Source organism: Lutra lutra, chromosome 11 (assembly GCF_902655055.1).
Source record: "Lutra lutra chromosome 11, mLutLut1.2, whole genome shotgun sequence".
Lineage (NCBI taxonomy): Eukaryota > Metazoa > Chordata > Mammalia > Carnivora > Mustelidae > Lutra > Lutra lutra.
This window is the reverse complement of record NC_062288.1, coordinates 85,058,789-85,075,915: the sequence shown is the minus strand read 5'-3', so window position 1 is coordinate 85,075,915 and position 17,127 is coordinate 85,058,789. Positions and strand designations below refer to the sequence as shown.

The 17,127-nt window shown below is 51.8% G+C and overlaps 1 protein-coding gene across 1 annotated transcript; it reads right to left on the bottom strand.

Moving 5' to 3' along the window:
* Positions 1-259: 259 nt before the first annotated feature.
* Positions 260-15,190, bottom strand: LEP (leptin). Its single transcript, XM_047696067.1, has 3 exons — positions 15,145-15,190; positions 4,802-4,973; positions 260-2,954 (listed from the first exon to the last, which is right to left on the bottom strand). The coding sequence occupies exons 2-3, from the start codon at positions 4,943-4,945 to the stop codon at positions 2,598-2,600; spliced, it is 501 nt and encodes a 166-aa protein (XP_047552023.1). The 5' UTR covers positions 4,946-4,973; positions 15,145-15,190; the 3' UTR covers positions 260-2,597.
* Positions 15,191-17,127: the final 1,937 nt, after the last annotated feature.

The following is a 17,127-nucleotide window of genomic DNA, read 5'->3' as shown; positions in this document are numbered from 1 at the left end:
GTTGTTGTTTGAAAAATTATTTGGTGCTTCTCAAGGCTGATTTGCAGACCCGCACTCTGGTGCAGAATGTGCTCGTTTTGCCGACTCTGTGCTTTGGGGGAATCCTTTAGCCTGGATAACTGGTGGCCGGCTGTGGCCAAGCCTGGGCGGAGCTGATGCCAGGGAGGGATGGAGGCCAGCCAGGCCTTGCCCTGTCACACACAAATAGTTCTTCTAAAGCCCCTCCAGAAAGGGTGACAAAACAAAGACCAGGCGGCAAAGTTAATTTATTTGGATTTTTTTTTTTAACAACAACAAATTTTTTTTTTTAAGTTACAAAAGAAGACAATCATTTACATTTTAGAACTTTCACACTCTGAGAATAAGTCCTGGTGTCAGGTTTTGGAGAGTGAGAGGCTTAAAAAATCCCAGCCTGACTGGGTGGTCATGATTGGTGGTAATGATTACCTAGGTCCTAGCCTCCAGAAGGGGTCTGACTCCGCCCATCTCATGAATCTCTGTTCCAGAACTGCCGACATTAATGCTTTTCGGTATCAAACTTCTTTGCACCTGAAAGCCTCTTCAACACATCCCTTTCCCTCCTGTCTTGTCTTTTCTTTGTCTGACTTTCTTTGTAACCACATACCTTCATCCAGGGTCTCAGCACAAACAAAACAATCCCCTCCCTCCAGACAATTCACACCCCTCGCCTCCAGCAAAGTCACCTCCAACTCCTGTCTCACGGCAAGCACTCCTGGCCCACCCTGCCCAATGCTGTTGGCACCTCTGGGGAGCATAACCTTGCTCCAGACCACTCTGGGAGTCAGAGGACCTGAACTCTAATCTGAGCCCTGCCACCTGCCGGAGGTTGTGGTCTTAGGTTATGTTCTTATTTTTTAAATTGTCAGCTGCGCTGTTTCAAAGGGAGGTGGCTACGCAGGAGGAAATGCTGGCGTGCCCTGCAAAGCAAAAATGCTACCACAGGCAAGCAGGGCTGGCCTGGGGACCCCTGACCACTGGCATCCTCAGCTCCATGTTTCCTGCCTGCTGAACAGGATGCTGGTTCACCTGCTCTGTTGCCATGGTGAAAAGACCAGCCTTTGCATCCCCGTGTGTAAACTTTTTACCATCTGGAATGCAAGGTCCCTGAGGGTAAGACTGGACTTTAACGTTTACTTGGTGAGCTTCTCTAGCCCATAGCACCCATCCGGGCCGAGCGCCAAAGAGGTGCTCAGTCTCCAAGCTGATAGCTTTGATTCAAATTTCCTTGGACAGATCCACCGCCGAGAGTGTGATGGCCTTATCACAGCGGCAGGATGGTGGAAAACCCAAGCCTCCTGGTTCGGTACCCCCAGACATGATCTCCAGTGGGAAGGGCACTCCTGGAGGCCCAGCCTGGCGGTCCGGCACCAAGTTGTGCTGGCCCAGGTCCTGGGACTGCCCACGAAGGCCCACAGACCTTCCCACTGAAATCAAAATCCACCCTGAAGGAGTGGGAAACACGGTCTTGCTTTAGGGGAGCCAGTCAGATGAGAGCCACAATTCAGCAGGTACATCCCAAGTAGGGCTCCTGCCGTGTTACAAGTCCAGTGTGGGATCATCTCTAGACCATTCCAAGGCCCCTACCAAGGACTCCTGCTCCGGGGATCGCCATCTCCAGAGAGCAAGCGTCACCCCAATAAGAAAGACCTCCCTCTAATAATGGGAGAAGACCGGAGCTCACCACTGCCCCAAGAGACAGTCCTCAGTGCCACTCCCTCCAAGGGTGGCTCGCAAAGCCCCCCACGACCCCCCTGAAGGAGTCATCTTTTCATGAAAACCACACCAAGTGGTTGCAGAGATGAGAAAATGACCCCCCCAATCCCAAGAGCCCATTGCACAAATGTGATTCAGAAAACACACTCCCGCTAACACATGCACATATCTATATATCACAGATGACAAAATTCATCTTCTTTTTGAAATGACCTGGTCCTTGGAGATCCGCTCACGGCAATGCCATTGCAAAATACTGTAATTTCACATCTGTCGTGGTAGAAACAAAGCCAGGTACCAAAGAACTAACTCGAGAGCCCTCAAGTCACTAGAAATGGATTTGCTTTAGCCAGGCCCATTGGTGGGATTGGAACCAGCATCCCTAGCTCCGGCTGGCCCCAGAGAGCCTAGAAAAGCTGATGTTTTGCTTCCAATCCTTCCAGAATAAAAGGCATAATAAATAATGCATTGCCAGGGAGTTGGCAGATCCGTGGATGTAGCCTTCACCGTGCTCCCAGAATTCTCAGACAGAACCTTGCTCGATGGTCCAAAGGCTCGGCGGGCACCTCCCAAAATCACCCCAGGTCACGCTAAAGCATGCAGTGAGGGGGAAGGTGGCACAGAAAGGAAGGTTCTCTTTGGCGAGAACCCCAGATCCAGTTCACTGTTTGCCGGCTGGAATCATGCATTCTGTCTTTGGTATCATGCCTCCAGAGGCTTATGCCTTTGGAAGAGGGGCACAAAGGTGTGAGAGAGCAATGGCCCGGGGTCCAGAGAAGGGACACCCATACGGGCTCTCTTCTGGAGACACCCGGGAGCCCAGGGCTCTCTCCTCAACTTTGGGAAGACAGGCCTTTGAGGGCTCAGCACCCAGGGCTGAGGTCCAGCCGCCCAAGCATGTCCTGGAGGGCCGCCTGGAGCCTGCTCAGGGCCACCACCTCCGTGGAGTAGAGTGAGGCTTCTAGGACACCACCCAGGCTCTCAAAGCTCTCCAGGCCCCTCGCCCGGGGCAAGGGGCAGCTCTTGGAGGAGGCCAACAGGCGGAGAAGGTCTCGGAGGTTCTCCAGGTCATTAGATATTTGGATCACATTTCTGGAATGCAGACTGGTGAGGATCTGTTGGTAGATGGCCAATGTCTGGTCCATCCTGGACAGACTCAGGACAGGGTGGAGCCCAGGAATGAAGTCTAGACCAGCGACCCTCTGTTTGGAGGAGACAGCCTGCCAGGAGAGAGGAAAAGGGAGAACAGGATCTCAGAGAAGTCAGTGCTGCAAGGACTTGGCCTCTCCCATGGGTGTGGGAGGTCCGCTCTCTTGCTTGCCTCCTCTCCCCCTTCCTCACCACCCGGACCCGGACCCTTGTTGCTTGGGCCCCAGGGGGCTGCCAAGCTTGCAAGTTGGTCTCTTGGACTTCTGTCTTCCTGCTCTTCCCCAATTCCCTCCTCTAAATGGTTTCTGCTGGAGAACCGGCCATGAGGCCCAATTCCTAGTTTGTTTGTTTTTTTTTAAGATTTTTTTATCCATTTATTTATCTCAGAGAGAGAGACAGGGAGAGAGGGAACACAAGCCGGGAGAGTGGGAGAGGGAGGAGCAGGCTTCCCGCTGGGCAGGGAGCCCGATGTAGTGCTCGATCCCAGGATCATGACCCGAGCCAGAAGCAGACGCCCAACGACTGAGCCACCCAGGTGGCCCGGATTCCTACTTAGTTAAGTCTCTTCCCCAGGCGCTGAGGTCCTCCCGAAGCGTCCCTCCCCCAGCCATCCTCACCCCCTTCCACTCCCAGAGAACTCCTCCCTCCCAGTCAGGTTCTCCAAGACCTCCCACCCCACAGGGATTAAGGTGGGGATGCCCCCCTCAAAGTGTCCCACCTCCCTCCTCTGCTTCAGTAACACACTGGTTACCAGGAGGGCTTCCCCTCTTCCCCACTGCCTGTGGCCTTCACTCTCGGCACCACCCAAGCTGGAACATTCTGGATCTACCACGCATGGCCTCATGAAAGCCAGGAGAGTCCTGGGTTTCTCTCTATAAAATGCCCAAGGCTCTATCTAGTTCTGAGCTGTCCCTCCTTTGGCCACCTAACTCCTCCCTGGCTACCCAAGGCCACTGTCAGACACGCATAGTGAGCAGAAGATGTGGAAGTTTCTAGATGGTTCCATGCTGGGGGAGCAAGCAGGCTTTTAAGACTAGGGGCTACCAAAACCACTGCTAAAATGAGAGCATGCTCTGTTCTGGTTCTGTCAGGGGCGGGGAGGGAGGATCACTTGCTTTATCTAACTGAATCTCGTAACAACCTTGCAAAGTCCCTTATGATAGTTCCAATATCTAGCTCCAGAAACCCAGGCTTCAAGACGCTGAGAAACTAGCTTCGGATTTTATAGATAGAGAACAGAAGTGTGAAGATTCTCATTCGGTCTTTCTAATTCCAAACACAGTCCTCGTCTGGGAAATGGCTGAAGGTCTAGGCCTGTGGACCCTAGGACTCGCAGTAACTGGGAGAAGCTTCCTAGGGCCAGAATTCAGCTAGCAAGACTGCCCAATGTGGGGCACCTGGGTCACTCAGTTGATTAAGTGTCTGCCTTCGGCTCAGGTCAGGATTCCAGAGCCCTGGGATCAAGCCTGGCATCGGGCTCCCTGCCCAGTGGGGAGCCTGTTTCTCTCTCTGCCCTTCTGCCTCCCACTCGTGCTCTCTCTCTAGCTCTGCTCTCTCTCTCAAATAAATAAATAACATCCTTAAAAAAAAAAAAAGAAGAAGAATGCCCAATGATAAGCACATTCTAGCACATTCTGAGGCCCGGAGGGATGCAACTGAGAATTTGGTCTCCTGTCAGTGGGACAAGAGGAACTTTATGGCTCCCTATGGTCCTAGGCCTAGGATTCCCAACAGAGAGGAAGGAGTGGGCGGAGGTGAGAGGTGGAGGGAAGAGGAAGAGGAAAGGCAGCTGTCCTTGAAGTGGGGAGGGGTCAAGACCACCACTGTCTCTACATGGAGCTGCATAGGCCTCGGCTAGCATATGAGGTCCTGGTTTCTCCAGGGCCAGTCACCGTTCTGTTTTGTCTTCCCTCCCTACCGTGTGTGAAATGTCACTGATCCTGGTGACAATCGTCTTGATGAGGGTTTTGGTATCATCCTGGACTTTTCGGATGGGCACAGCTTCAACATAGGACAGATAGGGCCAAAGCCACAGGAATCGGCACAGGGGTCCGCAACGCATCTTCCTTCCCAGGATGTGCTTCTCGGGCCTGAAAACGAAGGAACCACACATGGCAAGTCGCTGGTATCTCAGAACACACCCAGATGCCCCATTACCAACCACATTATCAGATGTGGATAAAAATGAGACTTGCTTTCTGCCATGGCAATCATCCCCTCAGTGCCAAAGGCAATTCATTATCTAGAATTACATTAATGAAATGCATTTCCTTGGGGAGGCAAGGCCTGAGCAATTATCTATGAAGTGGTATGAGATGGACCACGGAGCATGAAGCCAGGACAGGAGCAAATGGGCAATGTGGTGGTGATAGGACTTTATCGCACGCCACGAGAAAGATAACAGGCTTTTAAGGTCTGGTCTGAATCCAGCCATTTAATAGTTGCCTGACTCTAAGCATATCACATAACCACTAAAAACTCCACCTGCATCTCCTGCAATAACTTCTGCAAAAGCCTATCTCTAGGCTTTTATGAGGCTCAAACGAGACAATCGTGTGCAAGAGCTTTAAAGGTGTTGTGAAATGTGCTCTATTATTATCTTCATTACTAGAGGTGATGGTTCTTGTCCTCTCCGTTACTCTCCCACAGCGGCCTGCTTATGCCTCTATGAGGGCATTTGTCACTGGCTTAATTACGTCCTTTCTCTCCCACCAGGAGCCTGAACGCAACCAGCGCTGCTGGAAGGTCTGCTAATGCGTCAGACACAGAGCCGGGCACAAGGATACAGTCGTGAACAACAGATGTTCTCTACCCTCGGGTTGCTTATGCGTTAGTAGGAGAGATAAACAGGTCAGCAGGCCATTCCAATAGAGAGAGAATAAATTCATGAGAAGGATGAGTACAAGAGATCACAGGAGTACAAATGGGGCTCCCTGTGAGAGGTGTCACCTGAGCTGGGTATTAAAGGCACAGTGGGGGTTAGTAAGGATGGAAAGTGGTTGCCACCAGTGTCCAGAAAACACCTGGTTTAAAGGCATGGAGACAGGGATGCCAGGGTGGCTCAGTCGGTTAAGTGTCTGCCTTCAGCTCAGGTCACAATCTCAGGGTCCTGGGATCGAGTCTCCTATCGGGCTCCTTGCTCAGCAGGGAGCCTGCTTCTCCTTCTGCCTGCTGCTCCCCCTGCCTATACTCCCTCTCTCTGACAAACAAATAAATAAAATCTTAAAATAAGACAAAATAAAATAAAATAAAGGCATGGAGGCAGGAGAGATTATATAACATGTTCATCCAGAATGACTGACACTTTCAAAGTCATGGAACAATGAATTCTCATATTAATGATATGCAGATCCTTGAGTAAGCAGCAAAGTTTTAATGAGATACATAAGACAAAAGGTAATAAAGTTAAAGGTATGCAAGTCTGTGATCCGTGCTAAGGTTGTGTGCATGAACCTGAAATGATAATCAAATGTAAGTAAGTGTTAGCAGGAAGGTTCCGGAGAAGGCAAAAAAGTTAATCTCTGCTTTTTATGTTCTGCCTCGTCTAGGTCTTGAAAAAAACAGATAATACACTTTCTATCCGCAGGTGGCAATATTAGTATGATTCATATTCTGGCAATATAATAGAAATAAGTAATCTGTATCATGCTTGATCAAGGTATGCTTTTTTTCCCCAAAGGTATCCTTTTAATCTGAATTTTATAGAAGGGGGAAAACGAGGGTCAGGAAGATGCGTTAACTTGCTCAAAGCCAAACAGGTGAGTGGCGGAGTCAGGCTGGGGTGCCTTCTCCATAGCTGGGGTGCCACCCCATAGTTTCCCCAGCCTTCGAGGAGAGCCCCAAATTACAAACCACCCCAATGCTCAACCAAGGTACCTCCTGGAACCATGGTCCTTAGAAAGAAATACCCAGCTCTAGCAGTAAGCTAGGAGACTGAACCCCCATACCGGCTTTGAATATGAAAAATCCCAAGTAATGCAGGAGGGGCTATGCTTCGAGGGTTTCTGTGCTCGCTTTCTCTCTTAAAAACTCAAAGCTCGGGGCGCCTGGGTGGCTCCGTGGGTTAAAGCCTCTGCCTTCGGCTCAGGTCATGATCCCAGGGTCCTGGGATCGAGCCCCGCTTCGGGGTCTCTGCTCAGCAGGGAGCCTGCTTCCTCCTCTCTCTCTCTCTCTCTGCCTACTTGTGATCTGTCAAATAAGTAAATAAATAAAATCTTAAAAAAAATCAAAGCTCCCTCTATTAACTACTGATTGCGTGAGTAAACATTTCCACCAAATGTTTGTGGAATGGAGTTAAATAGCGCTAATCCCCAGTATGGCTCCACGAAAGCCTAGCAAAGGCGGAAAGTACAGTGGTTAGATCCCAAAGTGTCAGGGAGTCCCTGGGCAAATACTTAACTTCCTTACAGCATCCTTTCCTGTGAGTAAAACGGAACCAATAACAGCACTTGGCTAAAAGGATAAATGAGATGAACCTGTCAAGCCCCTGAGTACAGGGCGTGTAGGTGCCCAAGGGTGGGGTTTGGGGGAGAGGTCAGCCGTTCCGGCATTGTGTGATCCCCTAGGCAAGTCTTGAAACACTGGGGTAACACTGCCTGCCGCCAACCCCGAATCTAGCATTTGGCCCACTGCCTTCCCCCAGCCATCTCCACAGGGTGCCTGGCATTTCTGAGCAGCACAAGATCGAACGGTACCCTTTTCTAGGATTCTAGTGTAATGACACCCTCCTTCCCAAGAGAATTTATTACCAGATTAAGTCTGGTCACAGTCGCTGTCCCGTAATGGCCACCCTGTAGCACCTGAATGGGAAAACAGTTTTACAAGCCCCTCTATCAGCACTGATAACACGCTTCAGCGAACGCAGAAAGTACACTGTAGTTCCTTGAGAGGTGGAATTGAGAGGCTGTTGCTGAATCTGCCCAAGAGAAGGAGGCCAGATGTAGGGGAGTTCCGTAGAGAGCCCATAACAAGTCCATCAGAGGTCAATGTGGGGGAGGGAACATGCCCCACCAACACATGTTCACGTACATCACACCCAACATAGGCACACACGCAAACACATCAACACCCCAAACCCTTTTAGTAGAGGCTGCTAGTTGTCTCCAATATCTCTCCTTCCCTTCTTCCCAAGTGATATCCAAGTTTAGATGGTGACGTGCCATCCAGAACAAATACTACCCTTCTCAGCTTCCCCTGACTAGGTTTGGCTCTGCGACTAAAGCCTGGCCAATTCAGTTACCAGCACGGCAGCCCTGGGGGTGCGTGCCTTTGCCTCTTCCTCTTTCATCCCTCCCTCCATCCCATGCCTGGATTGCAGATGTGGTGGCCCCGGTTCTGGAGCCATCTTGAATCACAAGGAGGAGAGCCTCACCTTATAAGCAGTGCGGTGGGGACCTAGAGGTCAGGTCCCTGAGGACTTTGCGGAGCTGAGGTGACCTACTGGCCTCAGACTGCCCATCCCTGGACTTGTGCTGTGCGTGTGAGAGAGACATACCTCTGTCTTGGTTAAGCCACTGTTATGTTGGGTCTCTGCTAAATGCAGCCCAACCTGATGCTAGCTGCTTTATACACCTGGACATGGGCATCAGGACAGAGTGGATGCCAAGTGCTTCTGGGTTCCCTCCAATGTCAGTACTTGGGTGGGGCCTGGCTGTGGCCCAAGAAGGTGGTGCACAGGGCGGGTGAGAGCAGCATTCAGGGACTAGAGAGGGGAGGGATCATTCAAGACAGCCGCTACAACTTCACTAAGCACCACGCCTGACATGTAGTGGTTACCCTTGATCGCCCCCTGGGGGCCAGGTACAAAGACAGAATGGACCCGGGACCACAGGAAGGCAGGAATCAGGATTAGGGAGGGATGGGACTGAAGACTGCTGGGTTTCCCTGAAGCCCAGGGAATATACCACAGTATTTAATGGGGTCAATTGTTAACGTATATTATTTGCTAGAAATAAAAGTAAAGAACAAAACTGTGCTCTTGAACAACCAGCTTACCTAATTAGCTGTAAGTCCAGGAAGAATGTTTAAACAGACAGCATGCCCAGGGTGATTCAGGGGAGGGAGATGTGTGTAAAATTATGAACTCTGGGAGTCCGGCAGAACTCTGCTTGGGTTGGGGTATAGGACCCTGGACAAGCTGGCCAAACTTTCTCAGACTCATTGTTCTTAGCTATAAAATGGGAATGACACAAACTATAATTCCCACCTGAAGTTGTTCCAGGCATGAAATGAGGTAATACATGTAATGTGCTAGGTGCTGGCCTGTCCTAATACACATTAGCTGTCACACATCACCACTATCTCCAGGAAGGAATCAAGGGGGCGTCCTGGAGGAGGTGGCATTTGATACAGGCTGTAAGAGTCAGGAGGAACTGGGTTTGTGAAGTGGAGGAGCGGAGCAGCCCAGCTGAGGGCCCAGAGGCTGAAGAACACCTGTGAACTCGGGACACGGGGGCTCCCAGCCAGCATGGGAGGTATGATGGGCCAGAAGGGCCCTGAGGACAGCATAGGGAGGCTAGGTTCCTGTCATGGAAACGAGGAGCTCTGACTATTCCCAGACTAATGCTTTCAGTCCAGGTGGCAAGAAGGATGGAGATGGAAATTGGCAGAGGCACAGGGAGGGAGTTGAAATGCCATTGCTTTGCTGGTTGAAACTTGGGTGGACCCATCCAGCTGACAGCTGGGATTGGGGGTCACATAAAAAAAAGTGGGGGGGGGCGCCTGGGTGGCTCAGTGAGTTAAAGCCTCTGTCTTCGGCCCAGGTCATGATCTCAGGGTCCTGGGATCGAGCTCCACATCAGGCTCTCTGCTCAGCAGAGAGCCTGCTTCCCCTCTTTCTCTGCCTGCCTCTCTGCCTACTTGTGATCTCTCTCTCTGTGTCAAATAAATAAATAAAAATCTTAAAAAAAAAAAAAAAAAAGCAGGGCCGCAGATGTAGACCCAGGAGAGCCCAGTTGGAGAGAGCTGAGGTGGGAGGAACGGGGAGGAGAGGATATGGTCAGCCAGCTGCCGGACTGCAAAATCTTTCATCACGAGAAGTTTCCAAAAATGGTTTTGAACATTTAGGAGCTGTCATTTTTTTGAGAGTTAAAAAATGAACCATTGAAATGTGGATACAACATCCTGTCTTTTTTGTTTCTCTCTGCCAGTTATTTAAGCAGAGCCTGGGGAGGGAGATGGGCACGGCTGGAGGAGCTGTGGGCAATGAACCTCTGAGCCTCACTCATACAGGCCACGGCCTCCCCCTCACTCTGCTGGATCCCTGCCGCCATCCTCTGCTCACCCTCTGGACCTCCCGGTCACCAGCTTTTGCCTCCTGCTGCCTTCCGTCTCCTTCAGTTAAGACTGTGACACTCCCCATCATCTCTACGACCATCCCTGCCATCCTCTCCATGCACTGGAGAAGAAAAGAAAAACCAGAAAATGGAGCCTCCCAGGGCAGCACTAGAAAAGGAAATGGCACCACAGAAAACAGTTCCAAGGCCAGCAGGAGAGGCTCATATAACCACACCTTCCATCCATCCACAATTTCCTACTCTCTGAGTTCACCTGGGCCCTGGGTGCTGGCCCCAGCTCCATTCATCCTTAGCTGACCCCCCTGCCCCAACCCTGCCCCACTTTTATGCAGGCCCCACACCTCTACCTTCTCCATGGACAAGCTCTGCTCCTATTTCCCTAGGAAGCTGGTGGCCTCCAGATGTGACCTCCTTTACCTCCACTCTGGTCCTAGGGGATGAGGCCGACCACGTGGGGTCTCTCTCTCAAGACAGGGGGATGCTTCTCTAGATCCTAGCTGGAAGGATTGCTGGGCCTGCCTACAGTCTTCTGATGGTAGCAGTGGGGGTAGGGGGGCTGGGGAGAGCTTAGGGTCACAGAGGCATTTACTGGTGGAGGCTGCTAGCCTTGAGCTATCCAAAGTCCCATGTCATCTCCTGGTTGGAAGTGCCAGAGGTTAGCAGGAATCCAGCACACACTTCTCTCTTCTTTTTTCTCTTCTCCAGCCATTGGGATTTCTATACCCTTCTCTTCAATAATCCTCCGTGTGCTAATATGAATTAAATTCAGATAATGGGGTATTTGCTGTTAATTATGAGGGAAAAGCTTTGGATGGTCTAAGATTCTCCCTGCAGAAATTCTTCCTGTGGGCTCCCTCCCATCCTTTCCTTCTACTCTCCCTTCCTTCCTTTCTCCATAATTCTAAGTTGGAAGGGACTTGGGGACAGGGAAAAAAAGCAAAGGATAAATAGAGACAAGGAAGACCGGATCTTGGTCATGAAAGGTACTCAGAATCCAGTGGGACAAACAGAAGCTAAAATAACTCATTTTAACACAACCTCATTAGGAGGGGAGGAGCAGAGAATCTGGGGAACACAGAGGAAGGTGGGGACTTGGGGAGGGGAGGACAACTTTGTAAATGAGGCAGTATTTGAACTGAAACCTTAAAGACACGAGTTCCCCCAGGCAGGAGAAGGCAAGCAGGGCATTCCAGACAGAGGCGAAAGTGTGGAGTTGGGGAAAACTGTGGTGGCCTTAGGAGAATTCAATATGGCAGAAGGGTAGAGTGTGTAAGGGTAGAGAGCTAGAATGTACAGGCTTGATTCCACCTCGTGGGGAATCTGCCCTATTCAGAGCACACACACACACACACACACACACACACATACACACGCTCTGGAGGCCATGGTTTCACGACCAGTGGTAGACAAGAGCCAGAGAATACACTTCTCCTCCCTTTCCTTATCTCTTTCTCCTCCAAACCCTGATGAGGTCAATTAGCATCCTTCCCAGGAATTGAAAGTAACGCTTCAGAGGGCTCAGTTTGTCCCTGTTGAGGGCTCCAAAGCTCCGGGGAAGCCATGGTTGCCCTCGTGTGCACGGAGTAGCTGAGAAAGACCAGAGGTCATCCTGTAACAGGTGGGTGACCGTCAGTGCCTGTGCTTCTTCCTGACCTTCTTTCTGGTTCCTGACCTCGTTGGTTCCGGGCCCTCTCTGTCCTTAGCCTCCACGGTGAGATACTCTTCCACATATACTCATTTGAGTTGCTTTCCACTCTCTGAATATATTTTTAAATCCAGGGGAGATATACACAAACACATAGAAGAGGAACAAGGGTCAAAAAATCAAACTCGCCCTTACTATGAGTGATGTACTCTGAAGAGATGTGTTTTTTCAATGTTGGTTGCAGTGTATTGTTGGAAACACGGAACTAGCATGAGTGGTTTTCTCTTCTTTGTAACTGGGAGCCTCATTTGAAAAATGTTAACACACTTAACTGGCAGCCAGAGTGTGGGATGGGGGTTACATTCTTCCTACTCGTCACAAACCACCCTCAGATCTGATCCCCATCATGGATAACAAGTAGGTTTCAATTCCAATGTCAAAGTCAATCAATTTTCCGCGGCTCCCTGGAGCTCTGTGCAGAGGAGGACTGGAAGCCTCATCCAGCCTCAGAGGGAGAGGGTGCCTCCATCAATTAGTGCTCTCTGCCAGGCGCAGGAGGCATGGACATGCTATTTGTTCCAGCATCTTCCAAGGGCCTGGTGCAGAGCAGGCACTCATGAATATTTGTTGAAAGAATAAAAAAAAATATTTCTTATCTCTGACTTTCCTTGTCTAACCCAGTTAACCTACCTCTACCATGGTTCACCTGCCCTGATCTCAAAAACACATCATAGAATTCACTTTTGCCCAGCAGGCACCCCTAGGAAACCTTCTTTTTTTTTTTTTTTTTTTAAAGATTTTATTTATTTATTTGACAGACAGAGATCACAAGTAGGCAGAGAGGCAGGCAGAGAGAGAGGAAGGGAAGCAGGCTTCCCGCTGAGCAGCGAGCCCGATGCGGGACTCGATCCCAGGACCCTGGGATCATGACCTGAGCCGAAGGCAGCGGCTTAACCCACTGAGCCACCCAGGTGCCCCCTTAGGAAACCTTCTTAATGAAGGCAGAAAACACTTGAGCTTCCAGGTTTCCCTTTATCAGGGACCTTGGTCGGCTTCCTACCCCTCAGGAGTGTCCCCCAAAGGAAGTGTCCCCATTCCTTTCAGCTTCCCTAGCTCTGCTCCTTCCTGACGGTGGTCCCAGGTGCTACTTAGTCCCGTTCATCAGCCTGGCTCCAGCTGCTTCTCTGGGCCTCCCACACTTCTTAGAGACCTCTTCCCCTCCTTTTTTCTCTGTGGCTTCCTCCCCCTGCCTTTGCACTCCTCCCCAGCCCGTGCAACCCAGAGTACAAACACAATGCACACACAGATGAGGATGAGATCTTCAGTGAAATCAGTGAGATGTCAGCATGGACACCGATCACGCCTCCAGTTCTGGGGAGCTGACAAACGGGGCAGGAAAGACTGTAAAACGCAGTTTGCAGAGAAGGAAGTCACATCTGTCGTCACACGTGGAATGAGCATAAAGAATTCCCTGAGCCCAGGCATCAGGTCTGTTGTTTTTCAGCAAAAACAACCTCTTTCTATTTCTCTGAGACAACTGTGTGGACAAAGAAGAATTTCAGGGCTCCGGGCTGCCAGGCCTGAATGGAGCTGCTGCCGCAGAGTCTTACTGCCGGAGAGGACAAGGCCTCCCGACTGACTGATGGCACGACAGTTTGGCTCGATTTTCCTTCAAATCACATGCATGCTCTTCAAGGATGCACACTCCACAAGGACTCTACTTCCCTGAAGCTCCTTCTTTCTCCCCAAATCCCACGTTCCCTCGGGTGGCATCTAGGCAGCAGCAGGGGACAATGACCTGGGTTCTGTGAGGAGAGCTCTCCCAAGCGGCCACCTCCACACCCTGCACGGGCTACTCAGACACGAGAGGCATCTGCCTGGGGCTGAAAGGCAGGAATTCATTGCAATCTCCCTGGCTCTGTCCTTGGCGCTTGGAGCCATTTCCTGGAATGGAGAGGGGGGGAAATACTTCCCCCAAATACCGAGAAGAGTTATTTTGGGCATAAGATGTGCAAAATATGAGAAGGACGCTCCTTTGGCCAACATGGACATGTTCCCCTCAGCCCAATGTCCTCAATTGCTAGAAAAGGGAAGAACCTAAAAACATCCAATGTTTTTCTCTTGCCCTCTCCCCCTACCTAAATGAGGGAAATGATCCCTATGGCATCTCTGCTCCTGGGGACATGGGAATGACAGCAACTATGGTTTTGCAGACCAGCCTGGTGGGAAAGAGATTGGGTACCCTCTCTCCCACGGGTCCCAGCTGACTGCTGCCCACCTCAGCACTCTACAGAGCAAACGTCCCCATTCCTACAATGGGCGATCATGGAGCTGGTGGTCCTGGGGCGATGCCTGAAAAAACCTACTCTCTGCCCCACCCATTCTGAAGACCCCCCCCAACAGCAGAAATCGAACATCTCATCCTCTCCAAAACTTCTTTCTCAAACGACAAGCAGGCCACTCGTCTTGGATCTAGCTGTATGTAAGGATTCACAATTCCAAAATGTCACCATCTTGCAGCTATAGAAACGGGAAGGTAAAGGCAACCACATCCACAGTGAAATGGAAACCAGGTTGGGAGGGAAGGCGGACTCTGTCCGGGGCCCACCTGCCCACACACAGGAGAAACACACAGTAGGCCTTTCCGGGACCTGCTGCTCTGTCACCTCAGAAAACCCCAATTTCATCCATGGTCCAGAAGGCAATATGCCTGGCTTTGAGGCCAGATGTGGTGAAACTCGGCAGAATTTCTCCGAGATATTCAGGTTCTTCTGAACGGTTTTCTCTCCACCTCTACCCCACAGTGGTCCTGTTCCTAGGCTCTGGCCTTACACAGATCCTTGAATTCACATATCAGAGATGAACACCCCCACTGGAAAATGATATCGGAATTCTTAGCCGCATTGCAAAGCTAGTCCCCAGAAACTGAACGCTCCTACCTGAACCCCCAGCACCCCAGACTCTATCCCCTCCAGAGGGGGACAGGGTACCCTAATCTTTGGGGATGTGCTCAAGGCAATTTCTAAAGCATCTCACCAGCTGGGCTGGCGGCTCTGCCAGTCTCCCGGGACCCTGGCTGGCTCCATGGCACAGATTCCTGCTCCATGGGCACTGGCACAGCCGGGTCCCGAAGCCAGATCTCCCCAGCCGCCTTCCCTCCCGTTAGAACTCTGGTACAAAGCTGCCATAGTCCAGAACCAAGCCGTCTACCCCGGTTTCCGTCTGCCCTTAGTTTCCCTGGCGTTCAGGGTGAGGTGAGGTGGGGTGGCTGGCCAAGAAAGACCCGCGGAGAAGGAAAAAGGAGAGCGCCCGGGGCCTTACCTCGCAGCTGCTGGCACCGCGATTCCTCCGGGGCTCCATGCCTGCCCGCCCCTCTTATAGCCGCCACTTGCGCAACTGGCCGGCAGGCCCGGGCGCACCCCAAGCGCCAGCTCCCGCCCCGCCCTGCCGGGCAGCGTGGGACAGCGTCCGGCCCGCAGGCTGCAGGGCACGGGCCTCGAGGGAGGGCCTCCGCCGCGCGCGGACCCATGCGCGCACCCTCGGGGACGACCTGAAAGCCCAGGGACAGGGGACAGGGGGCGGGAGCCGAAAGTCCTCGAGGTCCCGTCCGAGGCTTGGCGCGGCGGTGATGCCAGGATCGGCCTCTCGGGGCCAGGGTGGCGGCGAGAGGCTCCTTTGAGCCGGCGGGGAGCTCGGACAGCGCGCCCTCCACGGAAGCGGAGGCGCACCGACGGCGAGGCCCGCGCGGCCGGCCCGACGGCCCCGGGCTAGAGGGAGCTTCCCGCCCTGCTGCCTGCGCCCGCAGCCAGGATGGGGGTCTGCTCTCGCGCGCCCAGAACCCGGCTCCCAGTGCTCAGGCACGCGGCACTGGGTTGTGCAGAGTCTGCCCCTAGTCTCCACCGGGTGCGCTGCTCCGGAGGGCTGTGAGGAGGACCGCGCACTGCCGCCTTTGGGGGATACTCTGGACCCACCGCGAGTCCGTCCATCCTCTACCCAGTATTTCCCACGTACATAGGAGAGTGTGCGAAGCTGTAGTTTTCCCTCCCGGCCTGGAAGTAGGAGCCTTAGCCTCCCCCGGGCTTCAAGGACAAGCAAACTTAAGTCCAAGAAGGTTAAGTGACTTTCCTCAGAAGCCCCAGCTGGGAAAGAATAGAGACGGGCCAGGAACGCAGGTGCCAACAGCTAGATCAGGGCCATTCCCGTCCCCACAGCAAACAGCAGCCCTGAAAACAAACCGTTGCGTTAAGAACCGACCCATCTTGTGCCGGAGCCGTTGGCAAGTTATGTGGATGGGCCAAATCCCACCACCACCTGTTCTGGTACGGCCCTGAGCTAGGAATGGTTTTTGCGTTTTTAAATAGTTGAAAAAAAAAATAAAAAGAAGAATAGTTATGGCGCGTGAACATGATATGAAATTTACATTTTGGTGTCCAAAAATAAAGTTTTGAATTTTGGCCAAAAAATGTGGGGGGAACTTATCTCTGATGTTGCCCCTTGGTCTGAAAAGCCTAAAATGTTTATTATCCAGCCCTTTGGAAAGTTTGCCAGCCGGGGAACTAAAGGATACACGGCACATCAGCTCCTCTAGGTCTTCATTCCTGCCGGTTGTGGGTGGGTGCGCAGGGCTGCTCATCCAGCCCTTCTCCCAGCAGACTCTCCCCATTGCACTAGGGTCTCTTACTTTCTCATTGAAGAAGCTTGTCCTGGTCACCTTTCCAGCCAACTCCCCTCCTTCCAGCTTGCTTGGATGACCTCTTCCACCTCCTCCCACAGGCTGTAAGTGGAAGGCAGGGGTCCGGCCATCCCCTTTTTAAGTCCTGCTACCTTTGCAGTGTCAGGCACACGTGGGTGCCCAGGAAGTTTCCTGAATGGAATCCCAGGGGCACCATGAGCCACAGAACTGATTTCCGACATGCAGTATTAGTGACCACAGTGTGGTAAAGGCCGCTGGGAGGTATAGATATTAAAAGGTGGGGAAACAGACCTACATTGATGACAGTGTGGAGGGGACAAAGAATGCTAGGCTGACACAGGTCTTGCCATCACCGTTAGATTGCATTGGAGACATTCTGGTGGAAACGTGTTCCCCAAAGGCTGTGCCCCACGGTCTGTTTTGTTCACTACCACATCTCCAGCTCATAGTACAGGACCGAGCATGATGTATTTCACTTTTAAGACATATTTTTTTTAAAGATTTTTATTTATTTATTTGACAGAGATCACAAGTAGGCAGAGAGGCAAGCAGAGAGAGAGGAGGAAGCAGGCTCCCTGCTGAGCAGAAAGCCCGATGTGGGGCTCGAACCC

Excerpts from the sequence above, each read along its gene's own strand:
- LEP (XM_047696067.1), bottom strand. The coding sequence starts at position 4,945 with ATGCGTTGCGGACCCCTGTGCCGATTCCTGTGGCTTTGGCCCTATCTG. Across the intron at positions 2,955-4,801 it reads TCAGTGACATTTCACACACG|GCTGTCTCCTCCAAACAGAG; the intron begins GTAGGGAGGGAA and ends CTCTCCTGGCAG.